The sequence below is a fragment of the Mesoplodon densirostris genome, chromosome 11 (genome assembly GCF_025265405.1).
Source record: "Mesoplodon densirostris isolate mMesDen1 chromosome 11, mMesDen1 primary haplotype, whole genome shotgun sequence".
Classification (NCBI taxonomy): Eukaryota; Metazoa; Chordata; class Mammalia; order Artiodactyla; family Ziphiidae; genus Mesoplodon; species Mesoplodon densirostris.
In genome coordinates, this window is record NC_082671.1 from 14,849,008 (window position 1) to 14,858,400 (window position 9,393).

General features: G+C 42.2%; 1 protein-coding gene across 1 annotated transcript in view; it reads right to left on the reverse strand.

Moving 5' to 3' along the window:
- The window catches only part of LMO3 (LIM domain only 3), a 55,123-nt gene extending 46,755 nt beyond the window's left edge, over positions 1 to 8,368 (reverse strand). The window contains 3 exon segments of the mRNA XM_060113406.1: positions 2,968 to 3,181; positions 8,318 to 8,345; positions 8,348 to 8,368. Of these exon segments, the coding sequence (XP_059969389.1) occupies positions 2,968 to 3,181; positions 8,318 to 8,345; positions 8,348 to 8,368 (263 nt within the window).
- Between the last annotated feature and the right edge of the window lie 1,025 nt (positions 8,369 to 9,393).

Consider the following 9,393-nt stretch of genomic DNA (forward strand, 5'->3'; position numbering starts at 1 on the left):
AGCTAAATACAGTTGGCAAAAAAATATTTCACTTCTCTAGATATGAAAAATTATCTGGGCCAGGATAATATCTATAACCCATAATTTACTGGTACGGGTAAGCAATCTTTTTATCATTTTCCATATTCTTACTTAGATGCCTAGTAATTTAGACAGAGAAACACAAACCTGTAAATTATTTATGGCTCGTTTGTGCCTCAAAGATATTACATAGTATCCAAAGACCCGAAAACCAAACTAAACTACTTTTTAATAGGATTTAAATGGTTAAGCATTGGCTGTGCAAAACACAAGAAGGAAATGTACTGAACTAAGAGGGAAATGAGAAAAATTATTTTCAAAGCTCGGGAAAATAGCCACAGAATATTACTTGTTCACTGATCATACTGCAGATTTTGTGTAATTAATAAACAATTAGAAAGTAAGAGTTTGAGGTGCACCTCCTTTTTTCCCTCAGTTAATTTTTGTCCGTGACCCAAAATCATGCCTCTCACACAGCAGGCATCCAATAAGCATTTTTGAATGCCTGTTTATACCCATTCAAAGAAATTAATTGGTAAATAAAGTCTGCCTGAACGTATTTGTCTATTCGACATACAGAATCAGACTATTATAATTTGCCAATCAGACATATGCTTTAAACATAGACATAATTTCACTGAGATACACACTTTCCACATAAAACTAAATACCACATCTGCGGCATAATCTATAACACATAACATGGTGTTTTACACACATACCATTTTCCTGTCTCACTTCTGCAATTTTTAAGTGTTGATGAATTACTCCTTGCCAAGGAAGTCACGTTATATACAACAAAACCTTCAGTTTAAATAAGGGATAAGCTTGCTGTTAACAGCTTAGTTTGAAATGTTAACAACCCTTAGGCTGTTAACATAACAACTGGCCATTAATGTGGTAATGACCAATTTAAGAGGAAATTGTACTCTGAGAAATGAATATATTGGCAATCAGGACCAGGGTTTAAATTTGAAAGAGTATGATTTTTTAAAAATAAGGTAACAAGATTAAAAGTTTGAGCCTATCAGAAATCAAGTAAAAGTTGCATCACAAAAAGCAACATATAGACTCTTTTAGAGATAAAGATTTCTGAGATGAAAACTATTTTGATAAATTCCCTTCAACAATGCACTTAAGACTATCAAACACCAGTTGAACAACTTATTTTTATTACCATAAGGAAGATTAAAACAACACAAGGTGACTTTCTCTGCTCTCTACTATGTAGACAACTGCAAAACAGTTTCACTCACGACACATGTATTTCATTGGCAAATTTACATTTCTGATTTAAAAATATCCAGAGATTTCAAGAGACTCTCTTTAAATTTGACTTAATTTTTGTCTTTATTGCTTATTAGAACACTTTAATCTTGCCCAGACTATATAAACTCCTTGTTTTGGAACTGTTGTTACATGAATCCACTGGAGATACTGCAAATGTAAACAAAAGTCAAAGACAGAGTCCAAAAGCCCACGGCTATTGGTTAGGAAGATAAAGCAAAAGTAGGAAGCAAAGTCAAGTCACTAAAAGTAAATACAAAGACTCTATGTAGAAATCAGGCTCTAATTCACAATGAGCAGAGGAGAAATTTTTATTTGCAAGAGGAAAGTTCCAAGACCGTAGAGCCTGAAAGAATTCACGGAATAGCTTAATTCTGATTAGTTGTGTTAGTTAGGGAACTCCCTGCCTATAGTCACTTCCCATTCCCATTACTGGCATCTTACATGTATTTTGTGCCCCTGGAACACAAAGAAGTAGTAGCAAGTGGTTATAATTAGTCAAGGGGCCGTCAGATGAAGGGGTCCTAAGAGGGGAGAGAGTAGAATCTGATGAACAGTACTGGACTCACCCTCTTGTCACGACCATTCACCAAACAATATGTTCTTATATATAAACATTGAATTGGACTAAAAGTAACTGAATTATATACGAAGCAGCACCAAATTCCTTAGAAAACACCTCCTGAAATGACCAAGGAGTTACTGCTGATTGATAAATTTTGTGTCATAAGGGAAAAAAAATTCAAAATGAATCACTTAATGTCAGACTAGGAAAATGATTAATCGTATCAAATATGAAAACCCAAATGATGCCATATATCATTTATCTAATTTGATAGATCCTACTTTGTTAATATCAGTAATTTGCAGCTGAATGAAGTCACAAAATTCCCTGAAAAGCAAAATAATTTTTCTTAAATACCAGTCCATGTGTTGAGTACTAAACGCTAGGGTACAAGTTTAGTCTGCTTCATGGCTTCAGAAGCAAGAACATCTGCGTTGTCCTGAAACCATTCAGATGTTTACAGTTTGGAGAGTGGCTATCATTTCCCCATAATGATGGAGGTCTTTACTTTGTTATTTTCCATAAAGCTACTGGCAAGACTTAGGCTCTTCGACTTTCAGTGCTATCTTTGCGAAGATCACCTGGAATGCCATGGTGGGTGGAGGGAGGTGTATTCACACTTGGGGAAAGTTTTCAACACTGTACGATAAACACCTTACTAATAAATGCCAGTTAAGAGTTTCAAATTGACTTTCTCTGACAAATCTGAAACAGAAAGATCGCTGAATTACTTTGTGCTATACTCAGCCTGACCTTGTCACTTTTGTGCGAATAAAACATCTTGCATGCTGATTTCTACCAAATACATCCTTGACGTGAACTGGCAGTTTCCGTACAGGGAGTGGAATAACCTATCCCCAGGTAGGAGCATCAGGTAAGGCAAATAAATGGGAACACTTTGAGATATTGTGTTTTCCTGGCCATTGCTGAAGCGATCATTTGTGGAACAGGCACCTGGCAGCATTTTGAAGGCTGCTAGGTGGATATCTTTCAGGAATAGAGGCTAGTAGGAAGGAAATGAAACCCACAAAGACACTTAAAAAGGTATTTTAAAAGGAATCCAGTCATCACTGGTGTGCAAGGCTAATTCCTACCTCAGATAGTCTCTGCGACAAAGGATAAGGTTAGCTTTAGTGTACAGGGTGGAGCCCACCTCTCCCAAACGACAGTCACAGCAGGCACACTTCAGGCAGTCCTCATGCCAGTATTTGTCCAGTGCCTTTAGAAGATACCGGTCCTTGATCTTTCGGTTGCAGCCAGCACAACCTTTCGGCTTGGTGTCTGGCTGGACTGAGAGCATTTGTATACCTAAAGGGAGACAAGAACAAAAAAGAGAGCTGGGACTCCAGGAAAGAATCAGAAGATGTCCAAAGCCCTCCACCAAGTTAAATATTTCAGATTGCATTTTTCAAGGGGTGTTAGGCGTTCTTTTTTTTTTTTTTCTTTTTCTTTTTCTTTTTTTTTTTTTTGCGGTACGAGGGCCTCTCACTGTTGTGGCCTCTCCCGTTGCAGAGCACAGGCTCCGGACGCGCAGGCTCAGTGGCCATGGCTCACGGGCCCAGCCGCTCCGCGGCATGTGGGATCTTCCCGGACCGGGGCACGAACCCGTGTCCCCTGCATCGGCAAGCGGACTCTCAGACACTGCGCCACCAGGGAAGCCCTTAGACGTTCTTTTTGAGGCCCATAAGATATCGAACTAAATTTGGAAACAAAAGAGTCTCAAACTTTGTTAAGTCCTTGTTAAACCATTTACGAAGTCACACCTATAAAGTGGTAAAACAAAGAAATCATGTTGCACCTGGTAAGTTGATATTATATACACGAAGAAGTTAAGCAATATTAAATAATTTTATAGTGTCCCTATTTTCTACAGAAAGAAGTTCCTTTCGGGAGAAAATATGAGTAAATGGCTAACAATCTCAAAGAAAGCTGTTTAACAAAGTAGTCTGTGCACAGGCTGTAGAAGTCAAAAAGGAGTTTTCCTTTATTGGTTAAAATGTTCACTTAACACGGGCTTGATGGCAGAAGGAAAGTGCACCCTTATGGGATGCACTAACCTCACTTAGCAGTAGAGATGTTTATACTTAAGCAGAGTACAGTCTCCCGAAAAGCTCACCAATGCTATAATACTTGTTTGCCTCCAAAGACTTCCCCCCTGTGCCCTTGATATTTCAAAGTATTCATTGTGTTGAAAATTTTTAAAAATGTACTTACACTCACAAGCATCAGTCCGTGCTTCTACTAATGGCAGATTACCTAACTATATACTACATGCTTTTATATAAAATTAAACTATAGGATTATGTAATTTATTATCATAAACATGCACTTATTTATTTTATAGAGGAAAGAAAAAACAATAGAAGACAAAGTCTAAATATATATAAGGTGACCCAAACATCCATATGCAAATATATATTATATACATATATTACATACATACTAGACTAGACATAGGGATATTTATATATTTTAGAGACATATCTCCATCATAAATAAGGAGTCTAGCTGAGTTCTATGGGTGTTGCAGCCTGACTGAAATTTTTTCAATGAAAGGGTATTTGCCTTTGAGTTTCTTCTCTCCTAAATGTCAAATACCCAGCTTTTAAAAAAGCTGGACCAACTATTCAGAGCTTCATATTTATCCAATAACTCATTTCAAGCACTATAAAGTACTGTAGACTTTGATTCCAAATTCCTTCGTTTTACAAATTATGATACAGAGGCCTAAGAGAGGTTAAGGGACTCGCTCAAAGCTGAGTGACAGTTAAGCACTAGACTTCGTGGCCTTCTTACAGTCCAGAGATCCTGCTGTTAAATTATGCCTCCTCTCTAAGGCATAAAGTTTTAAACTTGAACATAGAATGACACAAGACACCAAACGCCTGCACTTGAAACAGTCTCAAGTAAGAAATGCCAAGCTCTAATCTGGAGCATTTTCAGTGTGTTTCCTGCTCCAAAACAGCTAAACCTTCTTCAGTTTCCTCTGATGCCTGATGATGAAGCCCGAACCTTCATTATTTTTACAATCTTTTTCTTTTTTAATCACACTGTTAAGAGACATCAAGGCACCGTACCCTCATAGCAGAATAACTTTTCTAACTACAAATGATACATGAATTTCACATAATAGTGTTATGATGTTGAACTTCCATTAGAAAATAACTTCTCTGATAGAGTGATGGAGCAGGGACCGGCAGTGAGGCATCAAGGTAGCTACTCTTTCTGCAAGGGATGTAGAGCTGTGGTCCTCGGAGCTGCAGACTAGCAGCTGGATTTGTACAGAACAGCAGGTGGTATTCCTATAGCCGGCCCTCTGTTCCTTTTCTTTGAAGGAGCTCAGGGTCTAGTGTAGATTAATCATAACCCTTGATAGCTCTGCTAAATCTCATTCTCTAGAACTTCTAACAAATGAAGTGTCTTTGATCAGAACTAGTTACCATCTTCTCACAAGGTTCCACAAGGAATGAATCCCATTAATTACAGTGCAGAACATACCCAGGTGCCTCTTAACCATCTACCTGGGGGAGGGAGAGACTGTGATTTACTAAATGACATTCCAGATTTCATGACTGAAAACATCTAGAGATGTATTAACAGTGACTATTCTAGTTATCTAATTTATAAGGCTATTATTTTTTTATATCACCAAGCTGAAAATTTTTTGTCCAAATCCTTCTTAGTTGTAGCTAAGCTCTGTTTCTCTGAGTTTTGTTACCATCATCAAGCGTGGAAGGTCACCTATCTTTATTCACAATGCTTTGCAACCAAGACAGAGGGTACCAACATTTGGGACAACTCTACCCTGCTTGTCTTCACAAAATGTTTTTGTTGTGCTGACATTTTAACGTAGCACTCAGAGGCCAATTAATATTTGAAACTCTTACATTCTGTTTGGCCTTGGGCGTAGAAGGAGTTTGATATTTTCTGCTCCATCCTGGTACCTTCCTGCAGAAAACATCATCCCATTGCTCTTGAAAAGGAAATGTTTTCGATACTCTGCAAGTTAACAGTTGTAGAAAAAAGAACTAGTTTGTAGTCACCACGTTGCCATGTACCTAAACAGGCATAAAGCAATCGGCAGCCTCTCTTCAGCATCCGGCAGAACGCGTCTGGGTAGAGTTATGTGTTCAGAGCTGAGAAACATTTCACAAGTTGCTTATAGCACATCAGGACTCATAACTAGTTTTAGATTGGCATGTAAATTGTTCCGAGGGAAATTCTTATTGCCTCTGAGACCCTGCCATTCTGAGTTATTTGACAGTTTAAGGGAAATCATAATTAAAAAAAGACATAAATAATAGCCTGTGCAGTGTGGTGTGCGGAAATAAGTAGAACCATTTCATTTAAACTCTGGTGAGCTTTTAATTGCCTGGATTGCATTGTGAGGCGGCCTAACGGTTGATTGCCTCCATTATGTTCCCTTGTTCTGTGCCATTCATCCGCGCAGTCTCAGCTTCAGTAGTTAACACAACAAAGTAACCACAACTCCACAACACACAGGGGCTTAAAAAAAATAATCATAATAAAAGGTTTGCAGCACTTAGACCCAGTCTTTTATATTTTTGGACTAACTACACGTAGTGAATGGAAAACATTTTGTCCCCTTCGGAAGATTCACAGCGGACAATTTGGGAGAAGGAAAAGGAAGAGGGAATACATAAAGGGGGCTGGCAGAGATGAGGTGCCTCAGGAAGATGCGAAAATGGGAATGCAGGTTCTGCAGCTGGGAGCAGTGACACAGATTAAAAGAATTTGGCCAACACCGGCCATTCGATTGCCAAGAGGTACCAAACAAAAGATTTTCTCTCCTCCTGCCCATCTTCATCCTCTCCCCAGCCCCCAGCCCGGACTGGAGAACTGGATTGGGCCTAAAAGCTTGTTTCTCTCTGTTCACTGGCCCAGAGCATCCCTACAGGCTGCAGCCCCCTAAGGGACAACAATGCAAATAGATGTCCCCAGATCTCAGGCGCTGGAGCTGCTTAACTCTGTTCTGCCCCCTTCAACTCCCAACCCCCCTCCCCATCCTTCCACACCCCCTCCCCTTTCTGAGCAATGGAGCTGGGAACCAATTTGATTCCCTTTTTCTCCAATGCAGCTGCAAGGCTCAGAGATACTGACATTTTCCCACTCTTATCAGTTTAATTACAGTTACCATGGCAGCAAAGTGCTAGTGCTTGGCAAAGGCCAACAAGAGATTTGCAAGACTGAGTTCAATTTTGATGCAGCTCACATGCAAAATAAAAAAAAAAAAAATAAGAAACATACATACACTCTAACAAAGAATCCCTTGAGGAGTTTACGCTCCAGCCTTTTGTGGTTGTGTCTTTGCAGCCACACAGGGATGATTTGCAAAGAATGTAGCAGTTTTTGTTGCACCTAGCAAGATTAATTGGTTTAAGCAGCAGTCTTTCAAAGCAGTTACAACAATAATATTTCGGATCTTTTCGAAAGACACAAAAGCAGCGGAAGATCAGGAAGGCTTTGGAGTAGCCGAGAGTGCCGAGCGCCGGCAAAGTGCATCTATGATATATTGTAACCTTACCAAAACTTTTCTCCTTTTTCTGCATGAGTTGATTTAGGCGTGCCTGAGTTGCAGCGGCTTCGCATTGAGCGCCCAGCCCAAAGGTAGAAGTGGAAGGGGGTCTCTTGGTTTTAGCTCAAGTGCGGACCTGGTGCGCAGCCTACACCTCGGAGGACGGACTATTGTGAAGCCACTTTGGGAGCGGGTCGGAGCGGCGGCGGGGGGTGGGGGTTGGAGGAGGAAGGGACGAGGGCGGCCAGACGAGACCCGGCGCACACACGGAGCCCCTCGCCGTGTGGCGGTGTGCAAAATGATGGCGAATGACAAAGCCACATGCTTCCCTAACTCTGCTCGTAATCCTAAAATCCCAGCGGCCCCTTTTAGCGTCGTGGTAACAAATGGATTTGATTAAACTGTCACATGCAGCGTTAGCATAGCATATCATGTTCAATATGAAAAAGATCATAAATCTGACTTGTATTTCATAACAGCAATCTGGGTAGCCCCCATAAAAATGTGCCGCAGCAGTTTGAATCTCAGCCTGTTAGGACACAGGCACCTCCACGGAACCTCTCTCTTCTCGCCACTTCTCCCGACCGCCCCCTCCCCCCGTAGACAGTCACTTTTCCATCTCGTAGGAACGGTATTTCGTTATTATGGCAGAGTGGGCAGAGGCAGAAGTGGCCACCAGAACCCCAAAATGGTCACTTCAACTCCTGGGGGAGGGGGGGGTGATGAATTCCAGCCAGTAAGGGGAGGAGGGCCGGGAACCCACCTAAGACTGAATTCCCTTCCTACGGGCCGGGCCAGATCGAACATCTCCTCCCAAACTCTCTCAAGCCCCTGTCTCCCCGGGAGTCGGGGCTGTGGAAATACTGCAGTTCCTCGTGAACTTTGACTATTATCCACTCGAGTCGTACTTGAGACGTTCCGCGCCGCAGCCGCTCTGCTCTCCCTCCTTCCATCAACATCCGCCCGCATCTATTTCACGTCTCATGATAAAAATAATGAAGCCTCACATGACTTAAACAAAACGGTCTCAGCAGAGCTGCAGCCCGAATGAAAGTTGCAGTGCGGAGCTGGGCTGCAGCTCCAGTTTATGCCTCATTAGGAGAGGCTGAAGAAGAAAAAAAATCCCGACATCCGTACACGCACGCGCGCACCCGCAGACACACACACACCACAAATAAGCCGCCGCGTGTACACCCAGTTGCTGCACTTACCTTCTCAATTAAGCGATACAGGGGGAGGCCGTTCAGAAAGCACAGTGGCTGCTTTGTAGCGCTTCTCCTTGGGAAAGGTCAAAAAGAAGCATTGCTTGAAAAAAAAAAAAAGAAGGGGAGGGAATCTCTATTTTTTTTTTTAAGTTTAAAATAATGAGGTCCTCAAGGATCCGCCAAGTAATGGTGTCGACCGCATCTGAGCCACAGGTGTCCTCCTTTTAGGCAACTGCAGTCCGAGGCTGTCTCTCTCCGTCCTGGCTCAAGACAACTTACCCCAGGAGCACGCCAGGAGCCAAGCTGAAGGAAGCCCCGGCTCTCAGCTGCAAAATGCAATCCCTTCCCAGCCAGACAGAATACAGCCAAAGAAAAGGTCACTCCGTTATTACTGAGCCGGCGGAGCCCAGGCAGCGCTTGTCAAGACCACAGAGAAGCAGCTCCCTTCCGATTTAAGACTATTTACCTCTCGCCCCCCACCCCTCCCCTCTTCTCTCCTTTCCTTCTCTCCCTCCCTCCCTCCCTCCCTCGTTCGCTCGCTTGCTCGCTCTCGTGTGCCTGTTCTGCAGCTCAGTCAAGTACAGCCGCCCTCCGAAAGTGCAAAGCAGCCGCAAGACAGATAGGGCTTTGTTGTTAATTTCCCAGGGTGAAAATGTACAAGCCCGCGAGTGCAGTCAGCACAACCCCACGCATATGCTACTCGCAAACGCTGGGGATGACCCCCAATACCCCCTCCGCACAAAAAAGTGACCTCGGCGGGAGTCGACTCCGGGAAGGAC